Source organism: Sus scrofa, chromosome 4, assembly GCF_054392235.1.
Source record: "Sus scrofa isolate SSC_HxYL_T2T_F1_AM1 chromosome 4, Sscrofa_HxYL_maternal_Yorkshire_Landrace_v2.0, whole genome shotgun sequence".
Lineage (NCBI taxonomy): Eukaryota > Metazoa > Chordata > Mammalia > Artiodactyla > Suidae > Sus > Sus scrofa.
In genome coordinates, this window is record NC_139386.1 from 36,876,011 (window position 1) to 36,897,078 (window position 21,068).

Sequence of the window (21,068 nt, forward strand, 5' to 3'; positions counted from 1 at the left end):
CAGCTACATCCAACTACTGCCACTTAAAGCTGAGGGATTTAGGTAGTGGTGGCTGTTTACCGACCCTCCTTTGGTCCCATGTATTCTCTAGAAGAACAAAACGACCTGCTCAGTGGAATCCTTTCAAAGATCAAACTATTAGTGAGACATTATCGTTGGATGTACACATTTACATTCGTTTGCTTCTTTCATAGCAGGCATTTTACTAATATCAGAATGAGAGGAAGAAAATGAAGTTGTTACAATTTAGAAAATACATATTCGTTATCTATTACAGTTAATTGGAGAAGCAGGTTTCTTTCTTCCCAACATGCATTATTTTGGTTTCTTATTAAGCAGGCAATACTGCTCTCTGGTCTTCCATACGGAAACTTGGGAACTTTGAGCTTCGCATTACACTTCCAGGAGGAGTTCCAACTGCCGGCACCTCCACAGACCAACTTGAGAGATTTAACTCAATCTTCCCAGTCTTCTTAGCTCCCTGTTGTAAAAATTTCAGGAAACACAGTGGAGTGTCCTGCTTCTTCCTCCACAGACAGGCTAAGACAGAACATACAAGTATTTTGACCATCTTAAAAAATATCTCTCCTGTCAGCCAAAGGGAAGAGGTAACCCAAAAGAAGAATCAAAATAAGCTTTGCTCCAAGAAGTATTAGATAAAACCATTGTTATCATAAGAGAAAGATTATGGAGTGATCCAAAAAGTATAACTTTAATCATTGCAAGCTGACCTGGATTCCAACTCTCAAGCTTGAGATTTCAAGAAGATGCTGGCACTTAATGCAGTCTATGGAGATCAGGAGGAATTAACACATGCAGAATACAAACGGCTCCTGGGACCCTACAGAGGGGTAGAGTAAAGACAAGTTGTAGCAAGGAGATCCAGAATTTCAACAAGAGTTCATGTTGGGGCTAGATCCCAATCCAACACTCTTGTTCCTATGAGTAGGAACAGTAATTTTAGCATCATGTGGAGCATGGTCAGTGGAAGCTATTATCAGTGATGACAACTAACATTTCTTGAGTGCCTACTATGTGCCAAACATCATTGCATTGCCTTCTCCTAATGAGGGTATTTGTCTTGCCATGTTGGATACTAGTGCTTTTAGTACCTTGTAATATGGTTATGGAGATGCAAATTACCATTTTTTCCCCTTGAATAGCTCTTTTCATTGATCATATTCATTTAAATATATCTGCATAACTTGATTAATCATGGTGATGGAAAAGTCTTCCATCATGTTTTACTGGATGGTCCCCCAAAGCAGCATTGGATCTATGGAAAACATGGATTTTAGAATTCTGAGGTCAGTCATAAGATGACACCAAATCCAGAAAGGGAGGAAAAAAGGCCAAAGACTGTGATAGGTAAAGATTAGGAAAATATAGCTCAGCGGCTTAAATTTGGGGTATAGGACAAGCTTTAACTAGATTTGTAACTAAATGTCTTTCTGCTCTGTTTTAGGGAGGGGTGAGGGAAAAATTATTCTTCTTTGAATGAGTTAAGTCGAGTCACCAGAGTGGTCTTTCTAAATTGCTCTGCATTGCCTAGACAGTAAACTTCAGATTCAGCATGCATCCAAAACTCTCCATGGCTTGGCTTCTTCCCCTTCTCAAGGATTTTATTTGGGAGTTCCCTTGTGGTATAGCAGGTTAGGGATCCTGTGTTGTCACTGCATCGCTGCTGTGGTGCCAGTTTGATCCTTGGCGTGGTAATTTTCACAAGCCAAGAGCAAAAAACAAAAAAAAAAAACAAAAAACTTTGCCCCTTCCTTAAAACGTCTTATTTTCCAGCTGTAACAAATTGTTTACAGTTTATCTAATGTGCCCAACTGTTTGATTTTCTTTCTCTTGCACATTTCCAGTTTGGAATCATCTCTTATCTCTCTTAAACTGCCACTATCTTTCAAAATCCACCTCCTGGCACAGTCTTTATAAAGTTAGCTCTGCCCTATCTTCTATATTGTTAGTTGATTCCTTTTTCTTTTGTGCTGTTATTCGTTTTCTACTACAGCACTTATACCAGTGAGCCCTTGAGAGCAGTGTCTTTCCATCTTTGTATTCCTAGTACCTAGCCCAGTAATTGGCACACAGAGCTTAAAAACTGTGAGTTTGATTTTGGACATATGGCATTTAGGATAACTAAGGGGCATCCAAATGGAGAAATGTTCTCTTGGAGGAGAATGGTAGCAGTGGCTGTTACTGGCTTTAAAGTATTGGTTGTAACTCTGAATGAGAATTATGTACGCACAGAATGGTAAAGTGAGAAAAATGCTAGGTAGGATGCCCCATTTTGGGAATGAGCAGATGAAAAAATCCAGGAGGGAGTTCCTTTTGTGACACAGCAGAATCCAACTAGTATCCATGAGGTTCGATCCCTGGCCTCGCTCAGTGAGCTGTGGTGTAGGCCACCAGCTGTAGCTCGGTTTGACCCCTACCTTGGGAACTTAACATATGCCGCTGGTGTGGCCCTAAAAAAAGTACCAGGGAAAAACAAAACAAAATAAAAAAACAGGAAACGGAGATTAGGAAAAAGCTGCTGAGATCATAAGATTGGAACTTGCCACATAATAGCTGCTCAGTAAATTTAAAAAAATCCCTTTTTAGATGCCTAAAAAAAAGAAGCACAAGCTCCTCTGGAGATGCTATAACCAAGTCATACCTTTCAGACCTTATCCTGTGTATATCTTTACTTCTAACCTCAAAGGAGTCATTCGTTTTGTAACCTGCTTTTCATGCTTGATTTCATCACGGGAAACATTTTCAAGTGATCGTTCTCCTACATTCTTGGCAATGGCATCCTACTGTAGGACCTAGAGTCTAGAAAGCTTGCTGTGCAATGTTCACCGAAGTCAAAATGAGGCGAGAAAGAGCCTATCAAATTAGGAAACGCCTGCTGTGCCTTGGAGGGATGGGGGGTGGAGGTGAGGGAACGCGAGGACAGACCTCCTGGGGAGGGGGTTCTGCGGGTCGCGGGGCGGCCGGCGGGGGCGCCTCGGAGCAGGAGGAAGGGGCGGCGCGGGGCAGCGAAGCGCGTAGCGGTTACTCAGGGCGGGCAGTTCAAACCGAAGGAGGGAAACGCGGCGGCCCTACGCGAAGCTGGCGTGGGGGTTGCCATAGCCGGGCATCCCTGGAGGCGAAGCCGAGGCTCCTTTCCCGGAGCTCCAGCTGCACCCGCCTCGGCCCCGCCCGCCCGTCGGCCCTGAGGGGGCGGCCGCGCCGGGTCTCCTCCAGGTGGGCGGGAGCGGGGGAGGCAGGTGTGTGCGGGCCGGCCGGCCTCTGGGCGTCCCCGGCCCCGCGCCCGCTCTGCCTCCCAGGTGCCGGGCCTGGAGAGGCGCCCCGACGCCATTCCCTTTCCGCTCGCTCCACTCCAGCAGACGCCCAGCACCCTCGGCCCCTCGGTGGCTTTCTGGGCCCAGGGGCCCGGCGGGGCCTCCCTCCGCCAGCCCGGCCCAAAGGGCGTCCGCGGGGGGACCAGCGGCCTAATTGACGCCCGGGGGAGACCGTTAACCACCCACCCAACGACGGCACTTGGGGGAGGCGATGACCCTGCTGCAGCTGACACTGCATTGCCAGGAACCCGAATTTGGGAAGTTTCCTCCGTTCCAAGAGTAACTGGAGAAGACAAAGATAGTAAAGTTACTGTGGTCTGGAAAGCTGGAGGAAATTCAAACGCGTTAAGGCCTTTTTAAGTGTTAGAAATAATCCCTGCAGCATGTACTCTTCGTATCCTTAATATTTTAACCAGCCTCGTGGTACTGCACGTTTCCATTAATTGTTCAAATTTAAGTTTTCTCTTTAAGTGGTATTATTTTGGCACGAATTTTAAAGGCAAAGCGAGACATTTTCTTGTTTGGAAGCCTACATAACGTTGACATCTAAGAGCTCAAGATTTACTGTTGGTAAGATTTTTCCACCTTAATAAATGAAAGAATGGTTTTAATTTGTTAGCGTATTTGTATTTAATTTGTATAAGTATTTCATCTTCTGAGTTAATTACTGCTTCCCCCCCCCCCTTTTTCTATGCTTTTCTTAAAGAGCACTATATCTTATTAGGAGCCTGGTTTTAAAAAATGAGTATCAAAGAGGCTTCTTTCATTCCTCTGTGAACTGTTGAATCAGTAAAATTGAATAAGTCAATAGGCATTCCATGATTCTGCATAAATAATTTTAAATTTATGTTTGAAGAACCACATTTTCTTTGAGATCAATGTCCTGGGTTGAAAATGATGAAAGGGGAAAATGACACCAGAGAAGGCACGGTGGAGGCAACTTCAAATGTGTAGATGAACAGAAAAAAAATTAGATTTTTTTTGTATGTTTAAAGCAAGCGGTCTGTAGTTTTTAGCTGGGAGAGGATATCTATGCACGCCCACTTTTGTTTCTAGCAATTTGCCTCTCAGTTTCCCAAATTCTAGAATGGTGAGACACCTAGTGGTGAAGTAGCGGAATAGAAATATTTGTTTTAACTCAAAAAAAGCGCGACCTAACTTTACCAAACGACTTGAGTGAAAACTGTTACTCAATAGAGTGATCCTCAGCGAAGGGGAAGCATTCGTGGCTGGAGGTGTAATTTGAAAACACATTCTATCTTATTAACTTAATAGTTTGAAAACAAAAATTGTCTTAAAAATATAATACAAATTATTGGAATGCAATGTTTGATCATCCTGGGGTAAGCATTGTACCAAAGAGAGCAGTGATTCTCACAACCTGAGGGGATCTAAATCAGAAGAGAACATGTGTGAGATTTACCAAAGTGGAATATAGGTGTTAAAAGGTGAAAAACACATATACTTTGCCCAGTAACAATGATCTTCTAATGATCATTATACTGTGAAGAGACTTTTTGTTTTTGTGGTTACAGTAGCAATTTTTTAAACTCAGGTTCATTTACATATTTAACTGGTGTAATTTTAGCATAAATTAATTACCTTCCCATTATACTCAACTAAAATATATCTTCCCAGGATCTTTTTAATGGAGAAGAATTGTGTACTGGGTCTGGAGAAAACTTTGAAAGAATGACAATTTTCTTAGTGTCCTTTGAATAATCTGGAGAAGTATACTATGATAACTTATCTTTTTTTCTTACTCTTTAAGATTTATTTGAAGTTTCTGAAAAGAAGGAATGCAGGGATACTGTTGAAAAGGTTAAAGAGTAAAGTATTTCTTAATGTCATTCCTTCCAAATGTAATTACTGAATCACAATTATTTAATTTGCTTGCATTCTTTATCTGAAATTTCAAGAATATTATAAAGGGTGAACTTCTGACAAATAGAAAATATTTAGAGGATGAGACATAGAAGATGAGTATAACAGGCCAAGTTTGAAATGGTGTTATCTGTGGGGCATGGGGTTCATTTTGGTTAGCTCAAGAAGAATATGTTAGTAATTTATCAGTGAGCCAAAGAGTCTTTGCAAAGGTGAAAGTCTGGGATTTCGGACTCTGAATGGTTATGAGGACTGGGTTTCTGAGACAGGCCCCTGTTATAAGTCTTAATAACATTATCCTAGAGTTGCTTAGCCAAGTTGCAGTTAAGTCTAGTGGCACCACTCATTTGACATATTTCCCAAATACATGTTTTGTTTTTAGGCTGAACCCCTGACATCTGGAAGTTCCTCAGGCCAGGGATTGAACCTGAGCCACAGCAGTAACCCAAGCCACTGCAGTGACACTGGATCCTTAACCCGCTGTGCCACAAAAGAACTCCCCAAAGACCTGTGTAAATATTAGCATATAGTTGTTTTAAGCAGCTATATTTACATCACAGAACTTTAATTAAAAGGAAATATCCAACTGATGAGATGTAAGCCAGCACAAAAAAATGGAATATTAAAATTTCAGTAATGTGCTTTACCACTATTAAAATCATAAGGTAATAAAATCATCTGAAGATAATGCCATGAGTTTTTTTTTTTTTTTCTTTTTACAGCTGCGCCTGTGACATATGAAGGTTCCCTGGCTAGGGGTTGAATTGGACTGCAACTGCAACTCGGGATCCAAGCCACATCTGTGACCTACACCGCAGCAATGCTGGATGCTTAATCCACCGAGTGAGACCAGAGTGAGGCATCCTCGCGGAGACGCTGTGGGGTCCTTAATCTGCTGAACCCACAATGGGAACTCCAGATTATTTTTCTTTTCAACTCCTGTTCCAGAAGGCACTTGTGCATGGTGCCTAGACAACGCTCCATCAGGTCACCTGTGAATATTTATATCCTGGAAATGTTCAGTTCTTATGATGTTAAAGCATTGTTTTAAGTAAGATACCTGGAGTATATTGTAGAGCAGATTTGTTTTTTAAAGTAACTTTTTTATTGCCATAAAATTTTCCATTATTATTTATGTGCATAACAAGTAATACTTGTTGATGTAAGCAGCCAGGCTATTCATTTCAAAGGAAAAATAAAATTTGTTTTCACTTTGTAGAAACAGAGATTTTGAAGATGTCAGGGAGGCACTCAGGTCAAGCTGTTGCTGGAGCAGGAAATGAGGAGGGCTCTCCTACTGTCAATGTCAAGTACTCCAGCTTCGGAGACTTCTGTTCCACATCTTCATTTCAAGACAGTGGCTACAGTGAGCTGCTAAAATCATGCAGCTTTGAGAATACAGATAAAGAATTTTTTGGAAAGAAAGCAAGAAGCTCAACATTAATCCATGAACATCCTGAAACTTCAAGTCTGGCCTTAACACATAGTTTAGAGTCTCCTATTCAACAAGAGCGATTTGTCTTCCCTAAGGAGGAAAAGGATAAAACCCCAGAACTTTGTGAAACTCCTAAAATCAGTGGGAGAACGTTTTTACCACGCAGAAGGTTGGACATATCTTTCTCTCTTCTGAAGGCAGAGTTTGAATCACAAAATAGTTCTCTCGAAAGTAGTGCAAGCCAAGTTCCTAATTTAGAAAACAAATTTCCAAGCAGTGCTTCAGCTTTTCCAAGGCGAAATAATTTTAGTTCTTTAGTCACTAGCACTTCAAAAACAGAAGAAGCGACTTCCAGCAGTCAAAAATTGAGACTCAATTTTTCTCAACAGAAGTCTTCCACGGTTGATGATTCCAAAGATAACTGTGGCCTATTTGAGGTTGAATGTATATCTCCGATTCAGGGCAATAGTTTTAAAGACTCTATCACACATGACTTTAGCGATAGCAGTCTGTGTGGTAATGATGAGAATACATATCCCGAACTTCTGGGCTCCTCCGCTGGTGGAACAACTTGTGAAACAGATGAGGACATATTTGTGACTCCAATAAGTAATCTTGTAGCAAATGTTAAATTTAATGCAAGTCAAACTGAAGCTAGACGCAATATTTCAACACCTGAAGACAGTGGTTTTAACTCGCTTTGCTTGGACAAATCAGAAGATTCCCTCTCTGACCAAGAGGGTTCTTTTCAAGACCTACTTCAGAAATATAAGGGAAATCTAAAAGCTGGGGACACCATAAAAAAGTCAAGGCGTCTAAGAAGGTTGAGAAGACTGTCTACCCTTCGGGAGCAAGGCTCACAGTCTGAGACAGAAGAAGAGAAGCAGATCAGCCACTCCGGCTCTGAAACAACACCAGCAGCTGCTTCAGATACCTCAGAGGGTCAGCCCAGCAGTGACTGTAAGGGCAGGGATTTGAGTTCAAGCTTTAAGAGTTTATCAAAAACCCCAGCCTTGCAGTTAGTGCATGAGCTCTTTATGAAAAGCAAAAGAAAGAGATTCCAGCAAAATGGTGCACGTGGACTGTTAGAAGAAAGAGACGAGGGAAAAATAGCTGCTCTACAACGTGTGCTTGCAGGACTGATTGGGAAGAAAATGGGTATAGAAAAACTGGACATCTTAACAGAATTAAAATACAGAAATTTAAGGCATATTCTTGCTATGGTTTTAGATTCCTTGACTGCAGAAAGCCTATGCAGGTAAGAAATAATTTTTTTTCTAAATAAAACTGCCTTTTATCACCTTTTTTTTAAGTTGGAAAGATTTCCTGTTTTTAAAAAAATTTTTTTTAATCTCTGGCTTAGTTACCTTATTTTTTGTTTGTTTGTTTTGTCTTTTTTACTTTTCTAGGGCTGCTCGCAGCATATGGAGGTTCCCAGGCTAGGGGTCGAATCAGAGCTGTAGCTGCCCGCCTACACCACAGCCACAGCAACGACAGATCTGAACCGCGTCTTTGACCTATACCACAGCTCACAGCAACACCAGATCCTTAACCCACTGAGCAAGGCCAGGGATCGAACCCACAACCTCATGGTTCCTAGTTGGATTCGTTAACCACTGAGCCACAACGGGAACTCCCATTAGTTACCTTATATTAAAGGTGTTTTAGTGAAAGTCTTCAGTGTCACAGAAATTTCAGTGTACTGAATGCTGCTCTTATAATAAAAGAGAAACTAAGTCACATATTTAGGAGTATTGAAGGTAGAAACTAGGGTTACAAAGACTAGAATGAGACTATGTCTCTTCTGGCAGTTTGGGGGAATGCAGGACTATCAGCAGACATGCCCCTTGGGTGTGCCATGATCAGGAAGGGGGGAAGCCTGGTGGAACAGGATTAGAGGTCAAGGTTGGAAGAGGACAAGCAGGAGAGTTAGTGAACCTCGTTTTCAGTAGGTGTGTATCAAGAGTTTGGTTCATAGAATCCTTATTCTTTTATGGCCCCTGCTTCTGTGAAGACCCTTCTTCCCCTTCCCCCCCATAAATTAAGTGTAGGTTATCATAGAGAATTGTAGAATTTCATAACTGGAAGTCTTCTGAAATATCTAGTCCTATCATGCATTTTGCAGATGAGGAAACTGAACTATAAAGAAGTGACTCAAAGAGGAATATATCCAAGTCTACCACAGCCCTCTGATTTCTAAGCCCATATTTCCCCGCAAGCTCTTATTAAGGCTTAAGGCCTTTCTAGAATGGCCTTGATCAAGAATGTATCTGGTGTAACCCAAGGAGGATAATAAGCAGATTGATAATCTACATTTGCATATGCCTTGAAAAAATGTTTAAGTGAGGAGTTCCCATCACGGCTCAGAGGAAATGAATCTGACGAGCATCCATGAGGATACAAGTTCAATCCCTGGCCTTGCTCAGGGGGTTGAGGATCCGGCACTGCCATGAGCTGTGGTGTAGATCGCAGATGTGGGGCATTGCCAAGACTGTGGGGTAGGCCAGCGGCTACAGTTGCAGTTGGACCCCAACCTGGAAACCTCCATGTGCCACAGGTGCAGCCCTAAAAAAAAGTGTTTCAATAAGATGAATTTTTTAAAAATTAAGGAGATGCTTGATATATGGGAATTTAATTTTTATGTGCTGAAATATTTGGATACAGACCAGTTAAAATAAAAACTTGGGTGACAGTTTTGGGTGCTCACTCGTGGGAGCAAATGATATTCAGTTGTATTTCTATAATTGTGTTTCTTGCCCATCTTTCTAGATTTAAAGGGCATATACTGTAGAGTGCATATATAATGTTGGCAGTGCTTATTCTTGGTAATGTGAGAGATTATAGTCAGTTGAACTAGCTGGGGCAAATACCCAATTATGTATTTCGTTTCTTCCCCACTAATGAATGGCTTTCTGCCTGTTCCTCTCCAGCTATCTGATATAAGACACATATATTGGCTTAGGGAGGGGTGATGGCTGCCAAAGTGGCCATGGTAGCTTGAAGAAGGGTAGTGTTGACAACTCAAGTATAACCTGGGCTCCCCCATAACAAGGGGCTTTTTGTCCCCCCAACCTTCTCCTGGCCTTCTTCACTTGAGTGATTTGTAAAGTTAAAGTAATAAAACAGCTGAAGGATTAGTTTTTCTGTAATAATTAATATAGTCAATGTTATTGAGAAGCAATCACTAGACATTAATTGTGTTTTTTCTTTAGCTGCTTCACTGTCATAAACTTTGGTTTATAAAATAGGAACTTTGCAGTGCTGCCCATAATATTTAATACAGTTGACCCTTGAACATCCAGGGCTTAGGGGTGCTGACCCTCTGCCGTGCAGTCTAAAGTCCTTGAATAATTTATAGTTAGCTCTCCATATAGGAAGTTCTTCCATTTCCAGGATTCAGCATCCCCAGATTCAACCAAGCAGGGGCCATGTAGTATTAACTATTGGAAAAAAATCCACGTGTAAGAGGACCCACAGAGTTCAAACCCATGTTGCTCAAGGGCCAACTTTTTGGCGTTTAGTACTTCCAGTGAAGGATTGGCTGTACTTGTGTTTATTTAATCAGAATGACAAAAATTTTTTAAATCCAGTAATAAGGGAAATTTATAAAAATCTCTTGCACTATAGGTGATAATCGTTTGGTGCATGTCATGCTCCAAATTTTTATTTTTATTTATTTATTTATTTTTTCCAAATTTTTAATCTTTGTGTCACATATAAGTAAAATCCTCTTAGTCTCCCAGTGGACTCACTTGGGTTTATATGCAATTTTGTTATTTCCTTAACCATTTATAAGATAGTAATCTATCAGTATGATGCTGGCATATTTTAATATTTTAATAGATATTCTTTCATAACTATGCAGATCAAGTTATATTTTAATGTAAAATTTTAGGTTTAAAAACAACTGTCCAAAATCTTCAAAACAAGCTTTTCTTATTGACATGTGTAAAAAGTCTTAATTCTGCAGAATATATACAATATAAGGACTGGTCTTTTCATTACAGTGTTTGGAAAGTGAGCAGAAATTGGCGTGAAATTATTGCTCAAGATAAAAAAGCAAATCAGAGGAGGAAATTTCATATCACACGACTGAAAGCAGATTCCGAGGTAATACGTATAACACTGTTCTAAAATCAGCAGTATCCCGTGTTGCTAATTTGGTTTCCCTGTGATCTTTTAACCTTTCCGTTTACTAACATTCACTCCTAAACTCTTTATTTTTTCCAAACTCCATTTCTACCCAGTTCATAATTAGAATAGACTAGCTGACATCAAGAACTTCTTACTGGGGGAGTTTGGGGTTAGCAGAGGCCAACTATTATATTTAGAATGGGTAAGCAATGAGGTCCTACTGTGTAGCACAGGGAACTATATCCAGTCTCTTGGATAGAACATGATGGAAGATAATAAAGGGAATGTGCATATATATGTACTACTGGGTCACTTTGCTGTACAGCAGAAATTGGCGTGACACTGTAAATCAACTATACTTTAATAATTAAAAAAAGAACCTCATACTGCGTTTTGTTGTTGTTGAAGTATATGTGCTGCTAGCATCAATTGAGTACCATTTGAATAGGATATGCAGGTTCTATTCATAATTAGACGTCTTTATAGCATTTTCTATCCAGCCTTTTGAGTAGGTATTACATGCCACTTGCTCAGATTACAATGGTGAACATTTTTGACATGGTCTCTTCCCTTTTAGAGCTCATACTCTGTGGGTGACACAGGTATAAACAGGTGATTATAATACAGGTATGTTAGAGGAAGCCCAGAATTAGCTGTATTGTAACATTGAAAAGTAATGTTTGACAAATGCTGGAGAGGGTGTGGAAAAAGGGAAGCCTTCTACGCTGTTGGAGAGAATGTAAGTTAGCGCAGACACTATGGAAAACAGTGTGGAGATTCCTTAAAAAAGCTAAAAATTGCCATATGATCCAGCAAGCCCACTCTTGGGCATATATTTGGACAAAACTATAAGTCAACAAGATATGTGCACTACTATGTTCATAGCAGCAGTATTCACAACAACTAAGACATGGAAGCAACCTGAATGTTTATCAACAGACTAATGGATAAAGATGTGGTACATATATATACTATAGAATACCACTCAGCCATAAAAAAGAATGGAGGCATTCCCACTGTGGCGCAGTGGGTTAAGAATCCAACTGCAGCGGTTCCAGTCACTGCAGAGGGACAGGTTTTATCTCTGGCCCATCACAGCAGGATCCCGTGTTGCTGCAGCTGCAGTGTAGGTCACAGCTGTGCCTCAGATTAAGTCCCTGGCCTGGAAACGTCTATGTGCCACAGGTGCAGCCATTAAAAAAAAAATTCCCATCATAGCTCAGTGGTAACAAACCCTGCTAGTATCCATAAGGATCCGCTTTGATCCCTGACCTTGCTCAGTGAGTTAAGGATCCGGTGTTGTCATGAGCTGCAGTGTAGGTCACAGATGTGGCTCATATCCTGCATTGCTGTGGCTGTGCTATAGGCCAGCAACTATAGCTCTGATTTGTCTCTAGCCTGGGAACTTCCATATGCCATGGGTGTGGCCATAAAAAGACAAAAAAAAAAAAAAAAAAAAAAGGCCTTTTGCAACAACAGAGGTGGATACAAAGATTATCATATTAAATTAAGTCAGAAAGACAAATACCATATGATATCACTTATATCTGGAATCTAAGACATAGACACAAAGTAACTTAACTTCACAAAGCACAAAAAGACTCACAGACATAGAGAACAGACTTGTGGTTGCCATGGTGGAGGGGGAGGGAGTGGGATGGACTGGGATTTATATATATCTATATATACTAGATACAATTCAGCATCCTATGATAAACTACAATGGAAAAGAACATAAAAAGGAATATATGTATACACATATATTTATGAATCACTTTGCTGTACAACAGAAATTAACACATTGTCAATCAACTATACTTCAATTTTTTAAAAAAGGAGTGTTTGATACTTGGGAATCAAGAGAAGGAAAGAGTACATCTCAGCTCAGCCCTGAATGATGAGTTAGACAGGTAACAACAGTGTTTCAGCAGAGGGAATAGCAATATTTGAAGAACTGGAGGTGAGTGAGCCTGGCAGATTAGTACTTGTGAAGCATCTTAAACTTGTACTCCCTTGAAGATTTGCGGTCCAGCTTTGAAGTTATAAGAAAAGTCTTACAGAAGCTGATTAATTCTTCCTGGGAGCACTGCTTTGTGTAATAGGTATCTGATGACTCTGGCACCCATATTTACTGTATATTCAACTTTTAGACCTTTCTTAGGCATCAATAGCAAAGGAAATTCTGAAAGTTAAAATCCTTACTCTTGTTCTAGTAAAAAAATGTCTAATAACATAAGTAAATTTATAATTTGACTAAATGGAATAATTGAAATGAAACAGAGCATAAACAAATATGAATACCTAGATACAGTTTGGGGGTTTCTTATGTCAAGGAAATATTGGGGACTGATATTAACTAACATATTGACTTTCTATTTTATTTGAAGAAAAATTTTAGCTTCTCACCTATGATAATCCTTCACATCTTATTCATGGTTCTTGGCTACTTAACTATAGCTGTTGGCTCTGGGAACTTAGAATAGTGAAGGTGTTAATTGCCTTCTTAACATATCTTTTTAGAGTGCTGCCCTATATGCTAAGGACAAACCAAAAAAACAAATTTTTAAGCAAATGCCTATTAATATTAAACTTTTAGCTCCATGTACTCCTTCCATCCTATGCAGAAGAAACGTGGTTGTGTTGGCAAACCTTCGGGTAATTCTAAATACAATGTTCTACCCTCAGATCCTAGCCATCACTTTTTAAAAAAATCTTGGTTTCTTAAAGGATTATACTTTTTTTTTTACTTAAATTTTTTTCCAAAACCTTTTTGGCCACACCCACACCATTCAGAAATGCCCAGGCCAGAGATCAAACTCATGCTGCGGAGGTGATAACACTGTATCCTTAACCTGCTGCACCACCTGGGAACTCTGAAAGAAAAATTTTTTTTTAAAGTAGGAGTTCCTGTTGGGGCTCAGTGGTTAATGAATCCAACTAGGAACCATGAGATTGCAGGTTTGATCCCTGGCCTTGCTTAGTGGTTTAAGGATCCAATGTTGCCGTGAGCTGTGGTGTAGGTCGCAGACACAGCTTGGATCCCGTGTTGCTGTGGCTCTGGCTCCAATTGGACCCCTAGCCTGGGAATCTCCATATGCCTCAGGAATGGCCCTAGAAAAGACAAAAAAATAAAAAAATAAAAAAAAAATAAAAAAAATAAAAAATAAAGTAAAAACAAGTACATGGTTTAAAACATTAAATTGGACTTCAAAGCTTCTAACAAACACTTATTCTCCTGCCTTTCCTGTTCTTGGTTCTTACCCCATTGAGGCAATCACTTCCAATTCTTTAGTTGTTTCTTCTAATATTTACCTCCATATTTCTAAATGGCATGCCTTCACTGCTATTTCTTGTTTTGTCTTGTTCTTCTTTAGAGGAACTACGTTAATTCTCTAACCTCTCACCACTGCCTGTCTACCCATCTCTCTCTCTGCAGTCCTTTCTCCTAATTTATGAATGTGATAACTATACTATTATCTATATAGTGTAGATAACTATACTATCATTTGAGAGTGAATCAGAATTAGGTGCTGACATTATTAAGACTGTGCTGAGATTGTTATGAATTTTTACAGCTGTAACATCTAGAACAAAATGATTGTACCTTTTTTCTTATGTAATGTTTTTCCTCAGAGTTAATAATTGCCCAGTTTCTTTCTTTATTTCTTTTCTCTTTTTTTGCTTAGTGTTTCTCTATACAGATCCCTGACTCATCTCCTATTATCCACCAGAACTGGAAATCTCCTCTGTGTAAGTCTGAATAAATTGGGTATTCTACCTGTTCCTTCTTTTCCTCGGAGACATCTTTCCAGATGCCCTTTGGCCTCCTATTCCTAAATGGACTGGTTGCTTTCCACCTGAACTCTTCTAATGTGTATCATTAACCAAAACAGAAAAGTTAGAAAACAAAGTCATTTGGTGGTTTTCCTCACACTTATGTAGCATCACTGGAAGCTCCTTGTGTGTAAAAATTAAAAGACACACACTAGCTCTGTGTAATAGGATCTCAATTTTATCTGCTTGCTTTTTAGCAGTAAGAATGATCATTAAAATTGGAATATTACACCTTTTCAATTGAATTTCTTTTTTAAAAAATTTACTATAGTTATTGCTGTTTTCTTATAATCATGTAAATAACAATAAGGTGATTCCACTCTCAAATTTAAATATTTTCTGGTGACATGGTGGTGACTATTATTTTGAAAAAAGTTGGTGCCCACATACATGTGTCTTTGTCTGACTGCTTGGCCTTTAAAATGTTGAGAGATAACAGCACACATTTTAAGCTCCAGGAAGGCAGGGATTAGACGGCTTTATTCACTTGGCATTTATTCGATGTTTTATGTGTATTTGTTAAATGAATGAATGTTTCTTCTGCGGCTTCAGTTGAAATTTGCTTCAACAATATCTCTATTCATTTTTTGGTGCATGCATCATTATTGCGTTTGCCAACTGTATCGAAATCCAACGGTTGTTTCCTTTTACTGTGCTCTTGTGTCATATGCTTCTAGCCTAGGCTGTAAATCATTTATAAAATGTAACATAAAAAGATGTATTGAGTCTTTGAATATGTTCAACTGTATTCATTCTAATTTCTGAGCAAGGCCAGGGATCGAACCCACATCCTCATGGACACTATGTCAGGTTTTTTTGGTTTTTTTTTTTTTTTTTTTGTCTTCTGAGGGCCGCACCTGCGGCATATGGAGGTTCCCAGGCTAGGGGTCTAATCGGAACTGTAGCTGCTGGCCTACACCACAGCCACAGCCGCAGCCACGCCAGATCCGAGCCGCATCTGTGAATTAACACCACAGATCAGGGCAATGCCAAATCCTGGACCCACTGAGCGAAGCCAGGGATCGAACCCACAACCTCATGGTTTCTAGTCGGATTCGTTTCCACTGCGCCATGATGGGAACTCCCTATGTCAGGTTTTTAACCTGCTGAGCCATAACGGGATCTCCCATTCTAATTTCTGAAAACCAATGTTCATCCATTATACTTAGGCATATGTTGTTAAGCTGTTTTTTGCTTATTTATTTATTTATTTATTTAGGGCCTCACCTGTGACATATGGAAGTTCCCAGGCTAGGTGTTGAACCTGAGCTGCAGCTGCTGGCCTACACCACAGACACAGCAATGCGGGATCCAAGCTACATCTGCGACCCACACCACAGCTCACTGAGCGAGGCCAGGGATTGAACTGCATTCTCATGTATACTAGTTGGATTCATTTCCGCTGCACCATGATGGGAACTACATAAACTTTTTTGGTTTTGTTTGTTTTGCTTTTTAGGGCTGTGCCTGCTGCATATGGAAGTTCCCAAGCTAGGGGGCGAATCAGAGCTGCAACTGCTGGCCTATGCCACAGCCACAGCAACGAGGGATCCGAGCCACATCTGTGACCTATACTACACAGCTCACAGCAACGCCAGACTGTTAACCTACTGAGCAAGACCAGGGATCAAACCTGCATCCTCAGAGTTCCCGTCGTGGCGCAGTGGTTAACAAATCAGACTAGGAACCATGAGGTTGTGGGTTCGGTCCCTGGCCTTGCTCAGTGGCTAAAGGATCCAGTGTTTCCGTGAGCTGTGGTGTAGGTTGCATACGCGGCTCAGATCCCGTGTTGCTGTGGCTCTGGCGTAGGTTGGCTACACCTCCGATTAGACCCCTAGCCTGGGAACCTCCACCCACATGCCACAGGAGTGGCCCTAGAAAAGGCAAAAAGACAAAAAGACGAAGGAAAAAAAAAAAAAAACCTACATTCCTCATGGATACTAGTCAGGTTCTTAACCTACTGAGCCACGGTGGGAACTCTGTTGTTAAACTGTTAATCACATAATTTTTCATGGCCAGTTGCCTCATTTCCTATACTCACCCTACTGTCAGTTCCCGTGCTTTAGCTCTTCCCCTTTGCCACGAGTGACCCACTCGTGGCAAAGGAAGACTACTGAGGGAGAGGAAACATGATTATAGCTGGACACTTGAGGAAATTCACCTGTAGTACATTTTATTTTGATAATTGGTTAAGAATACCGATTTTTTTTTTAAGCTTACTATTCCTAACCTTAACAAAATTGAAGGCTGTAAGGATTGCGTCTTGAAAATATTTCTTGGCTAAATATTTGAGTTATGTGGAAATTCAGTTGAAACAAGAGACTTTTTACTTCTTTTCAAATATCAAAGCTGTATAAAATTCAGGTGTAAAAATTAAGTCTTTACGAGTATTTGATATCTGTAAAAACCAGCCAAGTAAATTAGATTTCATAGTCTAACCAGGCCCATTATTCTTCTGACATGAGGCTAAGGTAAGAAACCTTCAAAGAATTCCTTGGTGTCCCATAGCAAACTTTGGAAAGATTCACCTCTCTTAGACCTTGTCTTAAAAGGGGGCTTGTCAACTCCAATCTGTGGGCCAAGTCCTGTTCCTCACCTGTAATTTTAAAGTCAGTTTTATAGGAGCACAGTCCTGCTCTTTCTCTATATCTGTGTTTGCTAAAAAAAAACAATTGAGTAACTTGCAACTCTCTGGCCCTCCTCAGGAAAAGTTCACAAACCTATGTCTCAAATAGAAAAATAACTAGTCATGCGAACTTCAAGCTAGATTTATCATTTAAATTTTTTTCTTTTTACATTTCTTTGATTTTTAAATGCTAGATGAGAAAAAAAACAGTTTCTAAAAAGGAGTCATTCAGAGAGAAAATTCCAGGGGTGGAAAGTCACTTCCAAACATTTAAATACATGTGCATCAGAAAGCTGTCCTGGAAATTGTGATATTTCAGTGTGGACCCCTCTTGTCTTTCCCCACAGGGGGCTGTATTAAATGTTGAGGATGCTGCCACTCGGCTCCATCTTTTAAATCGAGCGGCTTTAAGGTCTGTGCAAGCACAGGCTAGGACACCAGGTTTTCAGAAAGAACAAGTTTCAACGTTTTCTCCTTGGGGAGACGTTTTGACACCTATAGCAAGCTCTTCTGTTACTCACCTAAATAGTAAACAGGAGGAATATGTTAAGGTGAGTATTTATCATAAGTTATTAGAAAGAAATATTTACAGAGTTTAAAATAAAGCAGTTCTCTAAGTGAAACAGGAAGATTTAGTGTGTGTGCTCTTGCCACAGGTTGCCAAAACACTTTTTATTGATGAAGCATTAAAACCTTGCCCAAGGTGCCAATCCCCTGCTAAGTACCAGCCTTATAAGAGAAGGGGACTATGTAGCCGCACAGCCTGTGGTTTTGACTTTTGTGTGTTATGTTTGTGCGCTTATCATGGGTCTGAAGAATGTAGCAGAGGAGCAGCAAAGCCAAGAAACAGAAAAGATGCTCTTCCAGGAAGTGCCCAGAGTAAGCGGAATTTAAAACGCCTCTAAAGACTTTCAGTGTAAAAGAAGCATTGCCCCTAGGCAACATGTCGTTTGTCTGACTTAAGATTATGAATATTTTGAAAGCATGCAAGTCTTCCCATCAATGGCAGATGATGATTTAGTTCCTATTTTGTATATAGTATGATCCATGTCATTGTATGTTTTCTTTGAAGTAGTGAGTTTTGAAAAGAATCTCATTTTACTATGTCATTTTTACTCATTTTAATAACTTAGTGTTTTTAAATAAAGAATTTTCAGTGTTATGTATGTATTTAACTGTTTAATGTAACATTTAAAACGTGTACATTTCATCACTATGTGTTGAAATGTTCTTTCACTTTTCAAAAATAGTTTGCCCAGTAATATTAAAAAATTTGAAACTTGAGACAGATGGCCTTATAGGTTTCAAAATTTTTGAATATTTGACTGAAATGAAATACAAATAAAATGTTTTCAGAAGTTCTGTTGAATTTACTCTATCATCTCAATCTTTCTCTTAATTTACTGAGTATCATATTTGAGCAGACTTCTGGATAAATAAAATTTACCTACTATTGATAACTAAGAAGATGTAAAAAGTAAATTATTAGCTATATGTGGTTATTCACAATGAGAGTCTTAGCTAATAAATCCCCATAAGGCAACACATAAATAAGCTCTTGTACCTTACTACACATGAATTTTTCAGTAGTACAATGCAGGGATCTGGAATCCTATTGTTTTGTGTATGGCAATCACACTGCCCTCTCAGTGGGTCGCATTTGTCATCTTGTGGTTACCCAGTCCATTTAGTGTAATTACTTCATTTCACTCTGGTGATGAAAAAGTAGATTTTGCCACATTTAGTTGTAGACATCAGTAATCTACATGTGTTCCCCTTTACTGCATGTACTATTAAAAAATGGAAGTTCAGGTTTTAAAAAAACTTTTCCGCTTTAAATTGGGTTGAGTATTATAATAAAGTTGGTATGAGTGAATTAGTGTAAGGACCTGATACCACATATTTAAATGGGTTTATAATAAACATAAAACTTCCTGAAGACAAGATCAGAGTACGAATTCAAAAATTAATTAAGCTAATTCCAAACTTACTGGGAGGTTTTACATTTTTGATGAAGTCAGGAGGTAGGTAGGTTAACTAAAAGAAAATCGCATGGCATTCATGAATAACTTGATTAAACAAAGTCTCTAGCTATCCAGAAAATAATCATTGCTAGCCTAATTATTGTAAATTATTATGTATTATAGTAACGGCTGGCGGAATTACGCTGGCTGTTATGTTCCAGTAGCATTCTGTGCTTCTTCCTCTGTTGTGGCACTTAGTTCACTTTATTTAAATTATCTCTGATTTACTTTCCCCATGAGACTGTAAGCTCTGTGAAGGTCTAGACTGTGTCTTATTTCATTTAAGTATCATTGCATTCCCTAGCACCTAGCTTGTTGCCAGGCAACTAGCAAGTGCTCAATAAATATGTATTGAATGAGGTGGTTTTTTGGTTTGTTTTTTTTAGTGCTACCAGTGTTACTTTTTATCCAAGTAAACTGTTATAATGCTATCCTAAAAATTTGTTAATTTTTTAATGTTTGATTTCAATGATTAATGCTTGATTACACAAAAAATGGAATCTAAATGATTCCTTAAATTGCTTTAAAGCATGTAATCAGTAGATTTAATTGGTCTACTCTTTGTTTTCGCTGATTTTTCTTTCAACTACTCAAGGTGTAATGGAAGGAACACTAGGCCAGAGTACCTGGGCTGGTCTCCTGAACTTCTTACTTGTGCCCTCATGCAAGTCATTTATTGATTCTGAGTAATTTTGTTAACTGTTAATAAGGAAAGTTAAAAGAAATGATATATTGTTACGTCACTCTGAGTGTTGCACCAATTGGTGTATGTGAGTACAATAAAATGAAATAGCATTTGTGGAGATAGAACATATGGTCTCCAAATCATTAACACTATGCTGAATGAAACTGTAAAGCCAACCTCTGACCTGCCTGTGAAAATATCTGGTGAAAAAAAGGTTTCGGGTGAGTTCGCATCATGGCTCAGTGGAAATGAATTTGACTAGTATCCATGAGGACACAGATTCAATCCCTGGCTTGCTCAGTGGGTTAATGGTCTGGCGTTGCCATGAACTGTGTAGTGTAGGTCGCAGACATGGCTTAGATCTCGCATTGCTCTGGCTGTGGCATAGGCCAGCAGCGACAGCTCCATTTCTACTCCTAGCCTGGGAACCTACATATGCCACAGGTGTGGCCCTAAAAAGGCAAAAACAACCAAAAAAAAAGTTTCAACAAACCATTCATTGAGCATTTGCTGAGGACAGGTACTGCTCTAAGTCCTTTACATGAGTTAGCTCATTTATTCCTCAAAGCAACTATACATGCAATTATTATCATTTCTTTTGCAACTGTATATGCAATTATTATCATTCTTTTTTTATATCAGGAAACCAACAATCAGGTTAAATAATCTAAGATCACACAGATAGCCAGAGGGAAGAGTCAGGATTCTAGCCAAGGTAGTCTGCCACTTGTGTGTGACAAAACTCTCTGCAGACCCATTGTTGGTAATGCATAAAGTTACCATATCTCATATGGAAGATTGTTTTGCCATTTAAGAAAAATCTATTGGTATACTGGGAAAAAAATAATTCTAATTTTGAACAATTCTGGCTGAATGGAGTATTGCCTTAGCTCATGAGTGGCTTAAATAACTTATATCATTTGATAAACTAAATGAATTACATGAATACACTATTATCTGAGAGCTCAGTTCCAGAGAAAGGCCACTGCCCCTACCCCAAGGTCTTTGTAATCTAAAGACACAAGACATGAAGACCAGAATTTAACTATTACCACATTCCAGTAATGGCTACATTCTTATAGGTTTAGCTTATTGGGTGAGAGAAAGAAGAAAA

General features: G+C 39.4%; 1 protein-coding gene across 2 annotated transcripts; it reads left to right on the forward strand.

The window, feature by feature from the left end:
* The first annotated feature begins 600 nt into the window (after window positions 1–600).
* Window positions 601–18,603, forward strand: FBXO43 (F-box protein 43). Of its 2 annotated transcripts, XR_014843552.1 has the most exons (6): window positions 601–3,902; window positions 6,436–7,909; window positions 10,659–10,761; window positions 14,472–14,535; window positions 17,593–17,796; window positions 17,902–18,603. XR_014843552.1 is itself a non-coding variant. In XM_085021994.1 (5 exons), exons 2-5 carry the CDS (start codon window positions 6,453–6,455, stop codon window positions 18,148–18,150), a joined length of 2,013 nt encoding a protein of 670 aa, XP_084878120.1. In that variant the 5' UTR covers window positions 601–3,902; window positions 6,436–6,452; the 3' UTR covers window positions 18,151–18,603. The 2 variants fall into 2 exon arrangements, 1 of the variants encoding a protein (XP_084878120.1); XM_085021994.1 differs by lacking the exon at window positions 14,472–14,535.
* The last annotated feature ends 2,465 nt before the right edge of the window (window positions 18,604–21,068 follow it).

What these genes read in the sequence shown, in the direction of transcription:
- FBXO43 (XM_085021994.1), top strand. Translation starts at nt 6,453, where the DNA reads ATGTCAGGGAGGCACTCAGGTCAAGCTGTTGCTGGAGCAGGAAATGAG. An exon ending in ACTGCAGAAAGCCTATGCAG is followed by an intron (nt 7,910 to 10,658) that starts GTAAGAAATAAT and finishes TTTTCATTACAG; the next exon opens with TGTTTGGAAAGTGAGCAGAA. An exon ending in AACAGGAGGAATATGTTAAG is followed by an intron (nt 17,797 to 17,901) that starts GTGAGTATTTAT and finishes CTCTTGCCACAG; the next exon opens with GTTGCCAAAACACTTTTTAT.